The sequence below is a fragment of the Lissotriton helveticus genome, chromosome 1_1 (genome assembly GCF_964261635.1).
Source record: "Lissotriton helveticus chromosome 1_1, aLisHel1.1, whole genome shotgun sequence".
In the NCBI taxonomy this organism is placed as follows: domain Eukaryota; kingdom Metazoa; phylum Chordata; class Amphibia; order Caudata; family Salamandridae; genus Lissotriton; species Lissotriton helveticus.
In genome coordinates, this window is record NC_136057.1 from 363425252 (window position 1) to 363447290 (window position 22039).

Below are 22039 nucleotides of genomic sequence, written 5' to 3' on the forward strand. Positions count from 1 at the left end.
TCACGCTGTCCCCCTCCTTGAGGGACCCCAAGTCCTAGGGCCTGAATTTAAATGTAATAGGAGGTGGGCCACATGGCACACCTGCCTTTATTAATTATTTGGCTGCACAACCCCTCCCTTTATCAAATACTCGGCCCCAGGGGATGGTATCCCCAAGTCTTATAAAGCTCATGGACCTCCACTTCTTAATTAGCTTTGGCCCCAGGGGTTTGGGTCCATGGAGCCTGATAAGGCTTGGGGAGGGAGGCCAGGCAGCCCCCCTCCCCTTGGTGTGGCTCAGCATTCTTTAAATGAAGCATTTGGGATCTTCATAACAGCAAAAGGAGCCAGTCGCACCGGAAACACGCTCCTTGCACTGAAATTCAGCGTGAGCCTCCGGCCGCCCGGTTCTTTGCACAGCAAGTATCAATGTCCCGCAGAGGAAGCTGCAGCCCGCCAATCTGCAACAACCAGCCTTCTCTTCGTGTCATACCGACCACTGCCAGCGACGCTCTCCTTGCTCCCTGTGACCCTCTCCAACTCTGACTGGACTCAACATAAATCTTGAGAAGGTAAAACTTCAGCTGTACTAATCTGGGACTGTATCTGACCTGTGCTCCATTGTGGTTTGCCTGAACTTTTGAATTTCAACAGGCCCAGCGCAACCAGGTTGGTGTAGTTGCAGCTTTCTGCTTTAAGGCTCTATTTTACAGTTTATTCTTTTTAAAAAATCATGACTTCGGTTCTACTGATTGAAATTTGATAATCTTGGCCTGGTTTCATTTATTAATTTAAACTTTATTTTCTAAGCTGGTGTGTGATCTTTTTGTGTGGTGTTTTTACTGTTTGAAGTGTTGCACAAATACTTCATATATTGCCTCTAACCAAAGCCTGGCTTCTCTGTGCCAACCTACCAGGAGGTGAGCACAGGTGGTTGCTGTTTGACCGGGGCTTACAACCAGTAACTCAATTTCTAACAATGCCCTACTACGGACAGTCTTTGCCTGTGTCAAACCCCTCACAGTTACTGGACCTACAATGAGAAATTAAGTGGATATAAGTGGAAACATGGGTACTGTAAACTGTGTTTACTAAATGGAGAAGGTTTACACTGTACCTCACTGTTTTCAGACAGTACAACTCCCATGAGAAAACACTATAGAGCTTTAAAAAGTATCTACTAAGAGCAGTGTACATTCTATGCAAAACTTGTTCTAAGAGAGACTATTCACTTAAAATAACCAAGGTCTAAACGTGCTAAAAATCATACTACCTACAACCTTCATACTGTGATGAAACCTTTAGTGATAAACCATCTTCTGAAGCAAAACAAGCACTAGTACATAGGTTAGAATCTGGTGCACACAGTCTTCTATGTTATGTTAAAAATGTCATGCGGAGACAATTGTGCCTAATAATTCATGGCTGCTTACAATACTTAGTATGTAGTATGTAGAATCTTTGCCCTGTTAGACACTGTTCCTGCAGAGCCAACCAACTTGTGTGGAACATGCTGAACACAAGACGTCAATTTAGTTACTCTTCAATACAAAGATTTAGAATGAGTATAATAACTCTACCAACCAATGATGCATTAGGAGCTCATGCGTTTTTTAGACACTTACACGCATTAGTTGGACACAGGCTGTACAAAATTATGTAGAAAATAAATATGGGAGTTACCTGTCACTATTTAAACTATAAAATCAACTAACACACTCTTTAGACAATGTCATCAGTGATGTCATAAATGTCATAGAACATGTAATGAGTGATGCAATAGGTGAGGTCAGCAGTACATGGTGGGGCAAAAGTTATAGTTAGCTCTGCTAAATTAACTGGTGATTTTCTTTTGTTTTTTTAGTTCAAAGCGTTAATGTTGTCACTGACATATTCACTTAACTATAACGTCACTTTAACCTTTGTTTCTTTCACTGAATTTCGAGGTTTTTTTTAAACAGAACCAGATTTTTTTTTTACAGCTGGTGTTGTCAGTGAATTTCTACTATATTTTTTAGCACAAAGTTATAAAGGCAACTCCCAGCCAAGGACGTGCTAGGTGGGGTATTGGCCATAGGGCCTGGCCGGGCTCTGCAGCAAACCCCCCCCCCCCACCAACCCCTCACAGGCAGCCAACACCAACTGCGTGCATAGGGGGATGGTTGGCCACAGGTTTTGGCTTGCCGCCAGGCCTTATGGGCAACCCCCCAGCAGGCAGTCAACCCCATGCTGCTCACAGCCCCTAGTGTGTAGAACATAGGGTTGGCTTTCTGGTCCCACAGATTGCATTCCCAATGGCCAAAACATGTATATTAAGAGGTGGGGGGGTGCAGCCCATCCGAGCCTTAATTTGCCCCAAGGACCCCCACCCTTGGGGGTGTATTCCAATAACAAGGGGAGGGGGTAGCGGGCCCCTCTCCCCCAGCCTTAATAGGCTCTGTGAACTCCATCCTTCAGAGCAAAATACAATGAAACAGAGGAGGGGGGAGTGCAGCCCCCACCAAGACTTCTTGGGCCTCGGGGGACCTCTTTCCCAGGGCCAAATTCTAAGGGGAGAGGGGCGTGCAGCCCAATTAGACCCCATCCACTAGGGCCCCCTCCCCGAGCTCCAGTAGACCTTAAGGACCAAATATGATTAAAAAAATAGGGAGGGGGCCCTGTGACACCTCCCCTCCCAAGCGTCTTTTAGCCCAGGGACCCCAGCCCATAGGGCTGTCCGCTTCGTAAAAGGGAAAGCGGAGCTCGTGACTCCACTCCCCAAGCTTTATTAGGCCCCAGAGACCCAATCCCCATGGCTGTGTGGGTTTTTTTTAATAGGAGAGGAGGGTCGTGCTGCCCCACTCCCCAAGCCTCTTTTGGCCATGGTAGACCCGTGCCCCAAGACTGTCTGCTTTTTTTTAAATTGCACTCCTCCCCGCGCCTAATTTGGCTTTGGGGACCCAGCCCATATTTATAAGTGGCCTTCACTATTTATAAGTGGGTGCCCTCATGCCAAAGGCTGTGCATGGCAGGGGGTTAGGAATAGTGCCTGCATGTGTGAGTACCTATAAGGTGGGGATGAGTGAGTGTGTGAATATGTATTCTGGGTTATTCAAACAAAATATAAAATATACAAAAAAGCTAAATGATGCCTTAACGAGGCTAACAACTTCGCTTATTTGCTATTTTCGTGACAGGTGTCACTTCTTCAGGCAGGCTCGAAATTAAGCTTTTCCAAGCTAACAAACAAAAAACAGGAGTAGGCCCGTTTTCCCATATGAGACCGGGTAATAGTTTGTAACAAACAACAACGTCTAAACTGGAAGTAATTCAAACATAGCAAATTCAAACATAGTGATATAAAACACATAGAGAAGGGGAAGAAAGGGAGACCACAAGGGAATTTGGAGAAGAATTGTATTTGTAAGTAGTTATTACAGCACTACAGTACAAATCAAAGTACACGTGATCATAACACTCAAGTCAGCACTGGGCATGCTAGTGATAGTGAACGGCGCAGTGGCACAAGGGTGAAGAACAGCGTGAAAGGCGAAAGAACTATGAAGGGAACGATGTGATCAAAGAAAAAAAAAATTATGTACATTGTAGGTTTTTAACAATTAATACATTGACCACAGCAATGCCAAAGTTCTATGCTGGGGGGTCGACAGTGTTTCAGCCTGATTGATTCCAGGCCATCATCAGGACTATGGTCACAGTTTTTCTAAAAGTGCTGTTAAGAGGAAGGGAGAAAGGCGCGGTAAGTGGAGGAAAGTAGCCCGAAAAAGGATAAGGGATCAGGTTCAGGCGGTGAACAGTTACCTGAATATAGCACAGAGTAGATCAAGAAGTCCAGGCAAGACAGGGTCAAGGGTTAATGTAGGGGAGAAGAGGCGCAGTGTCAAGTCAGCACGTGATTAGTCCTGGAGAAAAGGGGGTTGAAACAGGGGTCAAATGAATAAGGTACCATGAGTATGAGGTACCATCACATGGCCCACAAACGAAAAGAAAGCCCAGTCTGTGACCACCCTGTGGGGCTTCCTACCAATCATAGGCCATTACAAATGCCAAAAGGGGAAGGGAAGCCCAGATTGCCATCTCATCTTTAAGGCTAGTAATGACTGGATTGATGTTGTGTGCCCAGGAGATCTTTGGGTATGGCGACATGAAAATGCCCAGATACTTAAATCCTGTGGTTGTGCGGGATAACTGTATGGCCGATGTTTCCCGTTCCTGGTTCCCGCAAACCTGGAATAGTACTGACTTGGGAGGGGTTAATATTGAGCCCGGTGGTCTGGCCGTACACTTGAAGAATCTGCAGGACACGATGTCCGAGAACCACAGATCTGTCATATAAAAGAGGACATCATCCGCGTATGATCGGGACGAGGACCACTCAAAGCCTCTAAGCACCAGGTCGCTTCGTACCCATGCCGCCAGAGCTTCTACGGCCAGGGCAAACAATAATGGAGACTGCGGGCATCCCTGTCTAGTTCCACGGCAGACAGTGAAAGGGGCTGAACGATGCCCTGCTATCCTAACATAAGCAGTTAACCCCCTATAGAGCAAGCGTATGTAGGCCAGAAAGCGTGGGCCCAAGTTGATGACGTCTAGGAGTTGAAAGAGATACGACCAGCTAAGGGAGTCAAACGCCTTATCAATGTCAGCTAAGAGAATAGCAGTGGGGCGTCCTAGGTCCGGGGCTCTTGCTATGGCATTATGCACCCGTCTAATGTTATTACGCGTAGAGCGGTGTGGCATGAAGCCGGCCTGATCCGGGTGGATCAGGTCCTGCACACAGGCTCTGAGGCGATCGGCGAGGATTTTGCCCTGGAGTTTGGGCTCAAAATTAATAAGAGAGATGGGACGGTATGACGGGGATCTTCCGGTGGGCGACCAGGATTCAAGAAAAGGACAATCTCCGCATGTCGCGAGGCAGCTTGCATTGGTCAAGAGATTCATGTATTGCTGCTCGCAGGTGTGGACCCAATGTGTTCATGCATGTTCCAAGGAACTCCACTGGAAATCCATTGAGTCCGGGAGCCCGACCCGGGCGCATGGCAACCAGTGTAGCACTATCTTTGTCCGTTGTTATGGGAGTATCTAGTTGGTCTCGCACATGATCCGGGAGCCTACGAGGGGAAATATCTCTTAAAAATTCGGCTATTGAGGCCTCTGATAGCTGCTCTTGGCGCGCATAAAGGAGAGAGAAATAGTGCGTAAACTCTTCAGCTACTGCCTCAGGTTCGAGCGCAGGGCGCCAGACGCCACAAAGCACCAGAACACTTGTGGGGGACTTCTCCATTTGGCATAGCCTATGGAGCATTTTACTCGATTTGTCCCCCCATTGATAAATTCGGTGCTGCAATGCCAAATAGATTTCCTTCGCCTCCCCAATAAGATGGCGCTGTATGTGCTGTTGAGTCTGGAGTAAGTTGCAATTTCAAAGGCGGGCTTGGGTCTAGAGCCTTCTGACAGTTCTCCAATTCTGTCAATTGCGCCGATTGCTTATGTTTTGCATTGGTGCGGAAACTAATATCGATCCTGCAAATGGTGGGTTTTAAGGCTTACCAAAGGACACATTTAAAAGGGGCTGAGGCGACGTTGGATTCAAGATAATCCGAGACTGCTCTGGATAGCATCTCCTGATACTCTGGGTCCCGCAAATGCCAGGGGGACATCCGCCATCTACAGGGAAGTTTATGGGAGTGGGTGCGGAGCTTACACAGGACCGGAGAATGATCCAACAGTCCTCTAGGGAGCTAAGATAAATAGGAGATCCAGTGAATGTAGCTATGTGGTGTAAATATATAATCCAGCCGGGACAAAGATCCATGGACGGTGGACATATATGTGAAGATCAGCTCGGAGGGGTGATACTCAGGCCATATATCCGACCATCCCAAAGTAGTGGCTAGGAGGTGTAATTTGGATCTTTCTGTTTGGGGTTCCCACCCTGGCTCCCGCCTTCTGTCTATGGATGACATAGTGTCATTCCAGTCCCCCCCCTAGGAGTGTCAAGCCGTCTAGGAGTTCCCCCACAATCAAGATAACTTTTCTACAAAAGTAGTGCCCAGTGGAGTTGGGGCATATATGCTACCAAGGTTGATGTGTTCCCCGTGAAGTGTGCCCGAGAAAAAGACATTACGTCCTCCAGGATCTAGCCAGTGCCGGGTATGTACAAAAGGGATATGGCGGTGTATAAGAAAGGCAGCCCCTCGTGATCCCCTGCTAAACCCCGCATGATATATTGTGTGATATCCGAACTTGGCTAGACAGGGAGCCTTGGTACCCAATAGGCGGGCCTCTTGCAGGAAAAGTATGTCGGCCTCATATCGCATAGCTTGGCGGAGAATAGCGCCCCTCTTTATTGAACAGTCCCCTTACATTCCATGATACTATGGTTAAGTCCCCGAGCGGGGAAGCGCATGACTACGTGGTCATCTACGTTCTGTATGTGTGAGCATTAGGATTGACATAGTGGAAATAAGACTGGACTTCTGCCCACATGCAACACCTAAGGCGATACTAACATAAAACCCTGAAAAGCTCTCAAACCCCCACTCTGATACTGCCTTAAACTCGGAGCATCTGTAGCGGTGAAGGAAACTCCAAGTCCCCAATAGGGGGGGCCTAATGCACCTCCTCCAATGATACCCAAACCACCTATATAACATTAATATTGATAAAAAATGTCCGGGCAGAATGACCTTGTGGCTGGACATCCACGCCAGCTTAAAGTTCCATAAGGAGCAGGATATTACCTATAAATTGTCAGTAGACATGAATCAAAGTCCGGAAGACACTGCCCGCCGCCCAAGTTAGGATGCTTTTTTTGGCCGGAGGAGCGCCAATCAGAACCAGATCTGTATCTTTTTTTAGACTTGTTTCTCCTTGGTCTGTTCCATTGTGAACTCTGGTATTAGTCCAATTCCAGCCGTGGTGGAATGCGTGACCTCAATTACGTTCGCTCATCCGTCCAGGCGAAAACGGCCTCCAGTAAATTGAAGAAATGGGATTAAGAGTTGTAAATAACTTGCATGCGGGCCGGGTATAGAAGCATATGCTGAGGTCCCGTAACCTACACTTCGCTGCCATAAAAGATTGCTGGTGCTGTTGTACTAGGCGAGAATAATCCGGGAATATCATTACAGCCTTTAAATCCAACATGAGTTTGTCTTTATGGGTCCTGGCGAATTGCAAAATAGAGTCCCTGTCGGCATAGTTCAAGAACCTTGCAATGACTGGTCTCGGATTTTCACCTGGGGGTGGTTTCTTTGTTGATGCATTGTGCGCCCTCTCCAAAGCAAGGCACGTGGACATTTTATCCCCTGGCAGGAGACCTGTTAGCTACTGGGTGAGGAAGTGAGTCATGGATGTGCCCTTGCAGCAGAGAAGTCAATTAAATAATTGCGCCTCGCGTCTGCATCTGCATCCGCCTCTGCATCCTCCACTCTAGATGCCAGCTACTGGGTCACCACTGTGAGTTTGTTAATTTTTTTCTGTAAGGTAGTTACATATCTTCGACTGTTGAAAGTTGCGTCTCTGCCTTGGTAATGTGATTCACAGATTTTCTGAGGTCTTGTCGTAAAAAGGAAACCTCAGATCCAACTGCGCCAATTTTGGCAACCAGCGTGTTTCTAGCCTGGGTGATTGCCGCCAGGAGCATCGCGTTGTCAGGCGATGCTCCCCCCATAGCACCACCTGGGGTCGTGGCATACTGGTCAAGGGTGCTCTGCTTAATACCAGGGGTGTTTGGCTTATCCTTGCCCATGGTGATAGGGTAGACAGGCGACAGAACTGGTGCCCCTAAGGAACGGAAGACAGGGAGCTGCTTCCTTCATCTTTCCCTCTGCTACAGGCCACAGGACACTGCCGCTAACGGCGCTGCAATGTCGCTTAGGGTTTGCGCTGCAGGCCGGGCCTTATGGATTCGGGTGCGTCCTGGGCCGCAGGCCGCATCAGACCTAGTGCAGCCCCTGACGGCCGGCCAAGTAGGCCCCCTAATGGGACTAGACTTGTCGGACCCCCACAACCGCCCCCAAATGTCATCAGCTTCCCAGGTATCGCTCTGATGCTGGGGTCCTGTGTAGATGACTCACCCCAATCCACGATATAATGCTATATTCGCCTGCCAGGTACCTGGCGCCCAGCCCGCAGAGAGGATCTCGGCTTTTGGCATTGCAGTTTGCCCCCACATCGTCTCAGGTCACAATCTATGGCCTTCAGTCCCAGCCCGTATTCCAGGTGGTCTCTCTCCCTGCCATGTAGAGACCTGTCATGATCACTAGTTGGGAGTGTCTCCAGCCTAATCACTATATGAGGGGTGGGCACCGCGGAACCAGTACCACCGCAGGCACCAAGGCTGCGCCCGAGCCGTGCAGGATTGGGGGTCACACTTTCTAGCTCCCCTGCCTGCCAAGGTGCTCACCGCGACCCACCGTCTTCAATTCGCGGGGCACCGCTCCATGCAGGGAGACACAGGCACAGAGCGAAGGCCTCTCCGTCCAGAGGATTCTACTGGGAAGCGCCCGCAGTCAGGTAGGCCGTCCCCACCAACAAAGCAAACACAAGGAGATGATGGACGGAGCGCTGAAACTTTTCAGACACTCACCCCCAGTCACAGATCTGGGTTGAATCCATCATCATTCTTTAGCTCAGTTCGCCACCTCAGTTCAGACCCAGCTATATGCAAACCAGTGTTGACCCTGTGCCTCATGGGAACAGTCCAGCCCGAACTGCCAAGCCAGGTCTTCCCTGAACCAGAAACAAGCATCCTGGGATCGGTTTCTGGGTAACACCCTTCATCAGCCAGGCTAGCTTGAATCCAGTGGCAAAGTGAGCAAGGGACCCACGTCTGGGCATACCCTTCCAATTTATGGCGAACAAAGCTTAACACAAGGAGATGAAGGGAGGAGCGCTGAATCTTTTCAGACACTCACCCCCAGTCACAGATCTGGGTTGAATCCATCATCATTCTTTAGCTCACTTCGCCACCTCAGTTCAAACCCAGCTATATGGAAATCAGTCTGGACCCTGTGCCTCATGGGAACAGTCCAGCCCGAACTGCCAAGCCAGGTCTTCCCTGAACCAGAAACAAGCATCCTGGGACTGGTTTCTGGATAACACCCTTCATCAGCCAGACTAGCTTGAATCCAGTGGCAAAGTGAGCAAGGGACCCACGTCTGGGCATACCCTTCCAATTTATGGCGAACAAAGCTTAACACAAGGAGATGAAGGGAGGAGCGCTGAATCTTTTCAGACACTCACCCCCAGTCACAGATCTGGGTTGAATACATCATCATTCTTTAGCTCAGTTCGCCACCCCAGTTCAGACCCAGCTATATGCAAACCAGTCTTGACCCTGTGCCTCATGGGAACAGTCCAGCCCGAACTGCCAAGCCAGGTCTACCCGGAACCGGAAACAAGCATCCTGGGACCAGTTTCTGGGTAACACCCTTCATCAGCCAGGCTAGCTTGAATCCATTGGCAAAGTGAGCAAGGGACCCAAGTCTGGGCATACCCCACCAACAGGCACACACTGCTCCAGGGCCGCAGCCGCAACCCAGAGTCCCTCCAGGCAGCCCCAGAGTGGCAGATGCCCCCCTACCTCTGATGCCATAATCTGGTCCCTTCAGCCCTTCAGTCTGCAAGCAGGATCCGAGGCAGGGGTGTGGGGCAAGCTCAGACCTCCAATCGGCCCTGGTTTACGGGACGCAGCAGACATTGTTGGAACACGGCACAGTCGTCATACGTCGTTCCCTTCTCCTCCGCGTCTGCGGATTTACTTTCCGTTCACCCACCGGGTCATCAGTATAGTTCTCAGCTCATCCGATACGCTCTGTTGGACAGGATTATGACAGATTTAACAGCTTTTGTGGTGTGGACGTGTGGAGCTCTGCTAAGTTGTGTCCGCCATGTTGGCTGTCCAAGCCTAGCTCCCCTTTTGTTACTTTTAATTTATTTTTGTATCGGTGAGTGCATTCTGTATCTGGTTGCTATTTCTTTCATGGGTTCATCAGTTGTATGATCAGTTATTGAATGTGGTTGCTATACTTCAAATGAACAGTCCCTTTCTGACCACTGCTCTCCCTCTGCAGGTTTGGAATTTTCTGGCTGACTCCAGGGTATTGATCTTTCAATGGATAGCTTTGGAGGTAGAGGGTTTTCGTTCAACTCACTGATGGTGATACTGGGTAATGTTCTGAATCTGGCTCCCCAGTAGTTCACCAAAACTCCCCTCTGTGAGCATATTATCTGCAGCCTTGTAATATGGCAAGTAGCTTGAAGATGTGGTCTGGCACACTAAATTGTTTATTTATTTTATTTATTTCTAAAGCACAACACTTCCCCCAGAGGATGTCATGGCACTGATTAATTGCCCAAACTGACCAGTGATATATCACACTGAACAAGAGACATCGTACCCTCCATTAGCCTGGAAAAAGACAGGGTTTCAATTCCTTCCTAAACCTGGTAGGAATATCAATAAGACAAATGTTCAAAGGTTCAAAATTTCACTGAACCGCAGGCAAATACGGGAAAGATAGGCCGTCATATATGACTTATCTAATCCTCTTGGTTTTAACTTGAGCCAGATTGCGAGATATCAGATTGCAAGTGTCTTTATAAGATTCCACCCTGGCTTGCAGGATCACTGGACCCTTGTTATGTAAAGCTTTATGAGCATAGCATAAGAATTTGAAATTATCTTGCAGAAGCGGAACCAAACCTGTCATATTACAGATTAACTTGGCCGCTGTGTTTTAGATTACCTGCTTTCTTGAGAACAGGTAATCAGCCATGCCTACAAATAAGGCATTGCCATACTCTAGTCTACTTGTTATGAGAGCCATGACTATGGTTTTGCGCCAAACTGTTAGAATCCATTTAAACATCCTTCTCAGTAGTTTAAGAATGCCAAAGCATTTGCCACATGTAGCCCTGACATACTCTATAGTTTTCTAAATAGAAAGTAAGATCTTCTTATCATACCTAACTATAACGTCACTTTAACCTTTGCCTATTAAAGTGAATTTCTTAGATTTTTTGGTCATATTACCTTATTGAGCATACCTTTTGATGGTGCACAGTAGAGGGTTGGATGCAGGGCACCAAACACCCATGTCACACCACCTTTGGCTGTGCATGGCATTGGCCATCGGGCCTGAAATGTAGGAAGGCCCAGCACCCAACACCGATGGGCAGCCAATCCCTCGGCGAGCAGCAAACTCCATCGAAAGGCCAACTGGCCTCGGACCCCCACCCCACATTTTCCTTTTTTTAAATTCTTTTCAGTCCTAAAGTAGCACAGGAGTCCAAGCTTTCCATAGGAAGTTTATTTGTTGTTTTGCTAATAACTTTGGCGCTGTTTGACAAATCTTCATGAATTATTCCACAATGAAAAAAGGTCATTCACCTCAGCTCTTTACTACGAGGTTTCAGGGTTATCTGTCAAACAGGGGCCAAGAAAAAAGGGGGCACTTCCCCCATGCAATTTTATTAGGAGATTTTCGACATCAATCATACTTTTTGCTACCTGGTGTAAATCAGTTCAGCTGTTTTCAAGACATTCACGTTTAAAGTGGTGCATGCTATGGTCATGAAGGGGTTCAAAAATATGTATATCTGGACTGCAAATGAATAAAAAGCATGTATATAAGGGATTACGGTGAGCACACTCATGACAACATGTTGTGGCAGCCAATTACAGTACTCTGGATAATAGTCCCGATTCAAAATATATTGTAGTGAATGGCAGGATTTGAGGTTCACAAAAAGTTGCACATATAAAGAGTTATACCAGATTTTGGAAACAATATAAATCGCTGCTGGTGGGACCTAATTGACTGTAGGAACTCCTCCCTCTCAATGTCTAAACAGGTCAACACCGTCTCCTCCTCCTGCTACAACACCCTGCGCATGCTCCGCAGGATCTACAAGTGGATCCCGACTGAAACAAGAAGAACGATGACACATGCCCTCGTCAGCAGTAGACTGGACTACAGCAACGCACTCTACGCAGGAATCCCAGCCAAACACCTACGACGACTACAACGCATCCAAATTGCCTCCGCCCGACTGATCAACGCCCCCTGCCGCAGCCACATTACCCTCCACCTGAGAAACCTACACTGGCTCCCCGTTGACAAGAGGATCACCTTCAAGCTCCTCACCCACGCACACAAAGCACTCCACAATGCTGAACCAGCCTACCTGAACAGCAGACTCAACTTCCACACCCCCACCTGCCAGCTCCGCTCTGCCAGCCTCGCCCTCGCCGCTGTCCCCCGCATCCAACGTACGACCTCCGGCGGCAGATCCTTCTCCTACCTCGCCGCCAAGACCTGGAACACCCTCCCTACCCACATACGGCAGACCCAAGACCTACTCGCCTTCAGAAGACTCCTCAAGACCTGGCTCTTCGAACAGTAGCAGCAGCCCCCTCCCCCCAGCGCCTGAGACCCTAACAGGTAAGTAGCGTGCTTTACAAGTTCTCTGATTGATTGATTTGTTGAACTGTGTTGTGTTCTAAGGTAATAGTACCATGTCAAAAATGCTGATCCTCTGCTGGATTTGATGAACCATGTTTGAGAGAAAACGAGTTTCTCTCATGATTTTCTCACTGAGGTTATATAAGGTGTCCCAGAAACTAAAATGAGAGTACTTATTCTATAAATTCAAACTATCTTCCTCAGCCATGTGAGAATAAAGGTTGACATTCAGAGTAAAACATGTAATTCAAACAGCAGTAGCAGCCGGTCAGTTAATTTCCCAGTGTTCTACGGAGGCCTCGTACAGAGTTCTAACGAACAATTAGAGCATTAACATTCTGTATTTAGTAGCACCCAAACGAGGACACAGAAAAGGATTCATGGAGTTCTGTGGCCAGGATGTTAAAATCGGAGAAAGCTAAAATAATAACCCAGTCTCTTGTTCAAAGTGTCAGCAGTTTGTACCTTCTCCTTCGGCCTGCGGTTGTGGTCAACCATATCCAGCAGGGGAAACGCCTCCCTCAGGGCATCGATGGTCACAATGTCCTGGAAACCTAAACTATAAAGTAGGAGGGGGAAGTTAAGGAACACCACTTCTGAGAGCACGAAAGGCAGCATTTCATCCACTTACCGAATAGCAAAGAGATGGATCCTGCTAAAAATAATTATTCTCACGTAGATATTCTTGCTACCTTTACAACTACATCTAAACATTATAAGAAGCCATTAACATGATTAATCGTTCCACTTTTGGAAACCCTAGGCTTCCAGTAATATCCCCCATGCAGAACAGGAACAGTAGACCCAAGTAATGTCTTTATCCTGTGTGTGCTGCAGCCATTTTACATGTTTACGTAAGACCCATCTAAAGGGAATGCCAAGAAATGTAGCTGTTTAGGGATGACTTTGAATCCACCAATAGTGTTGACGTGCCCTGTCTAAAGTTAGAGGTGTGCGATAGGTCCAAAGAACCTGAAAGACTAGTAATCCAGTCCATCATGAGTAGGTGACTGGATGCTTCTCCTTTGGTAAACTGAAGTAACATTAGACCCCAGTACATCTGTCATCGAGCTTACAAACTAAACCAACGAGTTCTCATTTTACCAACCAAAGAACATACTTTCCACCCATGAATTACTCTGAAGGACCCTGAAAACAGATAAGAACTTGCTAAAACGTTAAATTAAATACTGGCTGAGTGTGCAGCAACAGCAGGACATGAACAGCCATGCAACACTGACTTGCTAAAGTGTCAACCTACACTGTTGTCATGGATTGGCATTGATGTTTTGTCCAAAGATACAACAAGCTTCAGACAGCTGCTTGTCCTCAACAGTATGGAGAAAGCCTGGCCTCTTGTTCACTTAGCTGGTCGCAAAAAGGTTAGCCTCTTTGTAATGTCAACTGTGTAGGAGAAGGGTTCCATTTGTCCTACGACTATTGCCTCATGAAATTCAACTACTGAGTCCACATTTTACAATCCCGTCTAAACACATATACATTTCATTACTTGCTGTGATTGCCAACTAAAGCACACTGACAAGGAACAACCACTCTGAAAGAATAAAACAGTGAAGAATGTATAAAGAGTCTGTATTTGTAATTCCGCTTGTCATCGCTGACACTAATTAGTGGGTTTGCACAAGCAGAACCTGAATAGCACTGCCTTTACCTTGGCCAGGATTCTGGAGTGAATCTTTCCGTAAGTGAGGAAATTGGGGGGTGCATCTTATAGTATGGTTTACATCACTCACATGAATACAAAACACTATCTGCTTTCTGTAATGACCCAAAATATGTAATTCCCACTTGTAAAGTCCTGAATACCTACCTGGATTTCACTCTAAGCTGAGTGAACAATCTCAAATCTATATTATTTTTTCCAAATTGTTTCACTTAATGTTCCACTGTTTTCTTGAGAACAATAGTTCAAATACTGAACCACTTTGGTAGTTGAATAATCTCCGATACATAAAATCGCACTTCACTACAGAGGCACCAACTTCATTTTCATTTTTTTCTCACAAGATCAGTTATTAATGGAGTAAGGAATGTGGTAAATATGAAAAATATGTTCAACATTCTGCATTCATAGGTGTGCACCATGCAGCAAACGTGGTACAATGGTCCTTCTTTATACAGCTAGGATGTAAACCATCCCATGTAATTGGCTGAAGAGGGGAGGTGAATATAGAGGTCACACTTAGAGGGTGTTGCAGAGATTCTGCTCAGAAACAGAACAATGCTTGGGATCATAGAACATCAGCATTCAGGGACTGAGTTGCCATACCCCATTCTTATCTATGGGTCTAAATCTGATAAGCATATAGTGTCTCCTAATCTTTCCAGAGAGACAAATGATGTAGCGCCCTAGAACATAACAATCTTGACCCTCTCAGGGATCGCAATAGCAGGTCTCACTTGCACTTGTCCACAATAAATAGAGAAGAGACATGAGGGAAGTTTACAATATTTATTTCAATTATCGTGCTCTGATATGCAATAACTATGCCACAACTAGAAAACAAATAAATACAGGTCAGGAGTGTCATTAGCATGGTTAGCAGACCATAAGAAAAGCCCTGTCATGTTAGCTGACAGATTTGCTAAAATACACCCTCAATACAGAAGCTAAGTGATTATCGATTATAGACGATAGATCTCTAGGTTTAGTGGAGGACCTCATACCTTAAAATACATAGGTAGCTGCTCAACATTCCAGCTGATGCAGCCCTCTTGTCTCAGGACCTTTGCTCTGTCTGCAAGTCTACACTCTGTCCCCTCTAGAACGACATGTCCCGGGTTATATCACAAAACTTGTTTTCAAAAACAGCAGCTGGGTGTCTCTATTATGTCTACATGCTAGTGTCCGACCACAGAGAATAACAAGGAGCAGTGTTGTTTGAACTTGCCTAAGCTGTTCAGACTAGAGCCCAGGAAAAAAAACGAAATACAACAACATATGCTGACTATGTGTGAAAATACAATGTGGCACAAAAACAAGCGTAATATTTGACAACGTGTGCAAAGCAAAAGCGGCCTACAACGTGCATAGTTAAGCTAACATAGGGAAAACAACAATGGGCTATATAGGAAACACATGACAAAGGAGGATCCCTACATTTCACTGGCTTTAGTCAGGGCTTCAGCTAAGAGGGGTGGGGGTGGATCTTACAAGCAGGTATTAGGGGTAGGGCTGCTGTTGCATCCTTACTCCTACTACGAAGACACACACTACAAATATTACCTTCAGAGCAGAAAAGCAGTGGAGAGCCACTCCCAGCACTCTCTCAGGATCTCCACCATAGCCCCTTCCTTCCACTAAATCATCTCTCTGACCTGTTCTAGGCTACTACTGAATTCTTCCCCAGCAGTTCATTGACACCACTCAGTCCTCTATGTGCCACTGGTCGGCAGTTACAATGTGGCAGGGGAATGACTGCCTCACTGCTCAGATGCCTGCAGCATGCATGTGAGGCATCACACGCATCAATAACAGAAGTTATAATATCGACCAGAGTGAACAGGTCCTCAAGGTAAGCCGGTGGCCTTATTGGGCTATTCACTCACACCCTGCCTCCTTTTTCTTGGTTGCCAGTAGAATGCCACGGAGGGGTGAGGGGGAGTCAAGGGTGGATGGGGCAGGCAGATGTGATAAACGTGCTTACAGGCGACTGGCAATAAATAGTGTACTTAACTAGAAATTGGCAATATTGATCCAACTCTTGAAATGGAAATGATAATCTTATGTATGTATGTATGTGTGTTTGTATAGCCCAACCCTTTTCGAAAGATAGCAAAGCAGCTTTCAGGATAAGAATCAAAGGCCGTTCTTCGTCTTCAGACTGATGGTGTCCGGGGTGCGGGAATGCCAACAGCCACTGGATATAGTGACAGGCAGGGGTACCATTTGTGATGGCTTTGTAAATGATGCAGCTGAGTTTGAAGATGGTGTGGACATTTCTTTCACGGGGGTGATGTGATCATATTTTTTCAAAGCTTGATGAGGTGAATTGCTGCATGCAGTATACCTTTAAGGGGGACCACTGTGGAGTCTCACAGGCCCTGACGAACGGTATTGCCACTAAACAGATTCAGGTGCACATGGGTTGGAAATGCAGTTCTGAAGTTGCTTTCTGTGAGGAATGGTTTCACTTTCTTAAATAGAGACTGCCGTGCTTTGTTGGCGCTGTCTTCCTTAAAAGTAAGATTGGAGTGAATCAGTGACTTGGCACGGGGTGAAAGCTGGAAATCAAATCGGTACAGGCTCATGTCGTTGAGCCAGTTTTGGCTCTAACTAAGAAGTGGCTTACTGGGAAAGGGCAACAATGTGCTAATTGGGAAAGGACAATGATAACCTAACGAGGGACTGGCAATTATAAGCTTAAAGAAGAAATGAAAATAATGAACTTACACAGAAACGAAAAGGAGGAGCTAAATACAAACCTGCCATAATAAGCATACAAGCCAAGGGCAATAATGGGGAGAGGATGTAGCCCCCTTACAGCTAGAGCAGTCAACGACGAAGCTGGTGAACCAGGTTCGAGTCTCGGCAACGACGATCAACATCCTGTGATTCTTGGCAAATCACGTAATCTCCCCGTGCCTAACAAAAATGAATGTGTCCACATGTAACGAAACTGGTGCTCATGTAAAACGCTCTGATACCCGATATCTTGGGGTCTACTTTGCGCTATATAAAACTCTAAAAAAAAAAATAATAATACTAATAACCTTATTGAAGGATTGCAATGATGAATTCACTGTTAAGTGGCAGCAACTAGCAAACTCAACAGCCAACAATATGGACACTGGATGTTATGTGTTAAACAGGCATCATAGAACCAGCCAACACGCATTGTTGTCTATATCAGGAACATAAGTGTTGGATACATGTTGCACAGTGGCACTTGTTTGTGTTGTAAAGTAATAGATTGAACAACATACGATTAGATAATGAGGTGTGTAACTGCATGTGTATGTGTGTGTGCTAGTGTATTGTGAACCCTTGTCACCTGTGTGTGTGTGTATCCAATACTGTTGCCGCCTATACTTTGTGAGAGTCCTGCTCGATTGTTGAAACTTATTCTATACAAGTAAAAAAATGCTTCCTATAGACCTTTTTGGTGAGTATATCTCATACTGCTGCAGCCTACACTGCAAGTGTCCCACTTTCCCTGCCATATAGTCTGTGCGTTTTACTGTAACTTGAGAAAATCTTTTCATCACATGTAAATTGCTACCACCATCTCAGGGTGCTCAAATCATATCATTACAAAGATGACACTGCTACTATATGACTACCCAAATGTTCCTCTCTGTCTCAGTCCTACCCTCTTTTCACATAACTTGAATCTTTATTTTGGCAAAATACTAACACATTTCCACTGCAAAGTTCCACTACTGCTGACAGCATAGAACTATTACTGCTCATTTCCTATCTCTTACAAAAATACCTCCCTGCGCACAGTTGCTCCATTACTTATCAGCACCCACTTTTTATAAAAACAGATTTTATTGACATTATCACATACATGCTCAGCAATGCTAGTTCATCTGTATCAACCTATAATTCCCACCACATAATACCCACCCACCTCCCCAAGTCCCATCCATAGATCTATATATCAAGCCCCGTTTGGAATCATGTCATTCGACATTTATAGGGCAGTTGGTAATCATCCTTCGTGGTCTTAAACCGACCTCTTAGAAGTCAATCAACAACAATCAGTAACACAAGTGTTCCAGCAATTCTAAGCAGGGGTCATCTCTAAGGGACTACCGGGGGAAGACACTGGCGACCGGGGATCAGGATTTTTCATACAGTCTACTAATGCCTTCCAGGCCCTGGCCTCGTCTAGACTCGCGGAGCAGCACTTCACTCTCATACCCCGCCCATCTTTCAATCCCTCTTTGCCATGTCTCTGCTTGGGGCCCTCTAGCAGCCTTCCATTTCCTGGTGAATTCCCTATGTGCCAGGATAACGGCCAAGTCTTGAAACCTACCCGTGGACTTGGTCTTAGCAGTGTGCGGAAACCAACTTAATGAGCAGTGCCCTGGGGTGCAGGGGAAATATCAGAGACTGTTTTCATGACTGCTCCCCAATACCCCGCCGCCCCTCATCTTGGGCATGCTGCATCTACAGTGTGAAAATATCTATTGATTCTTCCGGGAGTGAGGTATGTAGGATATAGAAGTTAATTAGCTTGAAACAGGCAATCCTCAAGGCTTTTGGGATCCTTTCCAATATAGTTTCCCAGCTACCCTCTGGTATGGGGATCTCCAAATCTCCTCCCATCTGGACCATAAGGTGTTTAGGGGCAGCAACAGGTCTTCTCTTATCACCCTATGTAAGCAGGTGACATCCGTATAAGTGCTCGAAGACATGACTATGTATTGACAATTCTTGTGATGCGTGGTTCCAGTAGGCCAGCCCCCCAGGGTCTGCTGATCGTTGCCATCACTGCCCAATGTAGTAAGAAGTGACCCTGGGTAAAATGAATGTCAAGCGGAGATCCTTGAATGGAAGGAGGTACTCCTCCCGGAATAAGTCGCCAACCATGGATGCGTCCACATCTATCCAATCTATGAGGCTCCGCCAGTCCCCCCATACTCAGAGGTATGTTAGGCGAGTACCAAACCTGCACCAGAGTCTTTTGCAAACATAGAATCCAACAGAACCGCAGCACTTGGAATTCAGTGGTATCATTCTGAGAGGATATCTGAGGCTCAGTAGTATCCTTATCAGCTGGTGAGGATCGGGTATAGAAAGTGCCATCAGTCACCCTGGTGTCAGTCTACCGGCTACCCATTACGTTAGCCATTGGAGCTGCACCGCAAGGTAGTAAGACTCAAATTCAGGGACAGTCAGTCCTCCCTTTTCATAGGCCTTTGCAACATGGTTAGAGCCACCAGTCTACTGCCTGATCCCCATATGAAAGCAATGATGAGCAAGTCGAGTTCTCTGAATAGCGCCTGAGGAATCCACACCGGCAACACTACAAATAAATACAGCAACCAGGAGAGCGCAATCATTTTAAGCAGTGCTACCCATTCGGACACAGAGAGGGGGGGGCATCTTCCAAAAGTCAGAGATTGTTCTAAGTTCCCAAACTGCCTTCCCAACATTCCCGTCCAACAATTTGGCCAGGTCGTGGCATACTTTTACACCCAGATATTGTAGGCACTGCAGTAACTCCAGTCCCTCTGGGGGAGATGCGAATCGCAAGCATCTTGAACAATCGCAATTTCTGCCAGTTGACCTTTAGTCCGGGCAATGTCCAATCCTTTAGGCTAGTCCTGTCATGTATACCCCTTTTCTCATACATTGTCCCAACCACACACCAATAACGGTTCTGAACAGGTGACCTTCTACCTAGTAGCTTGCTCCTGTCTCTTCGACACCAGCTGTCATAATCCCTGTAACTGACGTACATGAACATATCCTTAGGCATGGCATAATTACTCTGTAAGGGTCACCGCTTTTTTCATCCTTGGCCAATAGCCAGCTGTGCATGATCACATTTGTTTGGAAAAACATTTATGATTGTTTTCAAAACAGTTATGAATTCTAGAAGAAACCCTGGAGTGACCACTCTAGTATATAAGACCCTTATTCCTCCCTGCAAATTAGAGAATTCCTTGAAAGCTGACACGGGGTCCTGCATTCCGAATCTTCGCCACGCAGCGGTCTGACATCCCTTGCAGGGTGTAATCCTCGAAGAAGAGATGGGGGTTCTTCATTCTTTACCATAAGGTGAGGGGGATGATGCTTCCATAGGGGATTCTTGGCTATACACACATATACATGCTACATGTACAGATCTAGACTAGATACATTTAGGCAAATTACTCAGGGCACATATTTTAGGAACATGCAAGTGCTACTATTTTCATCTGAGCTGCTTATGTTCATCTTATTAGCACTATGGTAGAAATGTATCTACTATTTACTATATTGGTACTTGTAATCTCATGTGTATGCTTCTGTCTCCCGATTGTCGCAGCAAACATGTTTTACACAAGACTGACGTTGGACCAATAAATACTTATTGAAACATCCTAATCGCCATCCTGTGTATATTCTGAGAGTGAGCAAGCATGAGTGACTGAGCGAAAAGTACTGTACTGTTTTCCACAATCCAAGAGGAATCAGGGTTGTCATGTTCAGTGGCTGCCAGAACCTACCTACACCACTGTAATATACAGGAAGGTGGTAGTGGCACTGTAGGGCTAGCTGGTCTAACGGCTGACATATCCTGTGGGGGTGCCCGGAAGAGGTTGGGACACCAAGCTCTCAGTTTAGGTCACCCAAAACGCGCAGGTCCTGGGGTTTCCTAGGAGCTACACGACCACAGGAAGTCGAACTTCTCTAGTACTCTCGTAGCACCCACCAGGTCCGTTGTCGTGTGCTGCAGGAAAATTAAGAGATCATCCACATTTAAGGCGAAGTGGTGGGTCTGTCCAGAAAGCTTAATTCCCTGATAGCTGTCCCTAGTCCTGGCATATCCAGCCAACAGCTCCATTGCCAACGCAAAGAGCAAAGGGGACATCCCTTTCTAGTCCCACGGTCCATCCTCTAGCCCTCCAAAATATTCCGTCCAGTCCGGACTCTGGCTGTGGGATCTGTGTATAGCAACCGAAGCCAGGTTAGAAATCTGCACCCCAGTCAGAAGTGCTTGATTACGCCATAGAGAAAGTCCCACTCTAAGCTGTCAAAAGCTTTCTCTATGCCTACTGCAAAGACCACTGCTTCTGCGCGAGCATAAGTATCGGACTCCAGCAGTGCGAGTAGTCTACTAATGTTGAGCACAGTGTTGAGACTGGGAATAAACTCCACTTGATCGGGGCAGACCAGTTTTGTCATGTGAAAGAGAAGTCTAGTGTCAAGGATCCAGCTAAGGATTTTATAATCGATGTTCAGCATCAATAATGGCCGGTAGGCTTACATGTCATATGCAGGTCTCACCCGCGCTTCTCATGGATGACGGCGGAAGGCGCGTATTATTAGCCACTTTTGTACAAATCGACCAGTCTAGGGGCCAGCTTGTAGTCTTATGCGGCCTAAAGCTCAACCGGGAGCCCATCCATTCACAGTGTTTTGTCTTGTGCCAAGGTTTTTATAGCCCCCTGGACCACTTGCAGCGTGATGGTGGTGGCGAAGAGTGTACAGGGGCCAGGGGGGTCTTTAGATGAGAGTTCCTCGGAGTGTGGCTTTTGGGGTGGTCTGGATCTGGAAGTGCAGGTGTTCGGCCGAGGGGAAGGTTTCGCTGGAGGTGGTGAGGCAGAGGGTGCTCTTGTGGGCGGTGGCGAGTCCCCCTCTTGGGTGGTTGGGGCAGTCTTTCTTTTGGAATTTGTATCCGTCTGGGATGGTGGTGCTGATGTCGAGGGCGGAGGATGCGTTGGTCTCTGTGAAGAAGGTGATGTTGGACAAGAGAGAAATGTGCAGGTTACAGTTTTCCATGTTGTGTTTGTGTACGGAGCGTACGTTGAGGAGGATGCATTTTAGGGTGTTGTCGATGCTGGGGTCAGCGGTGTTGGAGGCCGGGGTGGCGGTGAGGGTCTGGCGCCAGTGGAGGCATGAGAAC

The 22039-nt window shown here is 46.7% G+C and overlaps 1 protein-coding gene across 1 annotated transcript in view; it reads right to left on the minus strand.

The window, feature by feature from the left end:
• Positions 1-22039, minus strand: part of HDHD5 (haloacid dehalogenase like hydrolase domain containing 5) — a 165774-nt gene that overhangs the window by 66946 nt on the left and 76789 nt on the right. The window contains exon 4 of the mRNA XM_078673655.1: positions 12918-13011. Coding sequence (XP_078529781.1) covers positions 12918-13011 — 94 coding nt within the window. The remainder of the gene's footprint in view (positions 1-12917; positions 13012-22039) is intronic.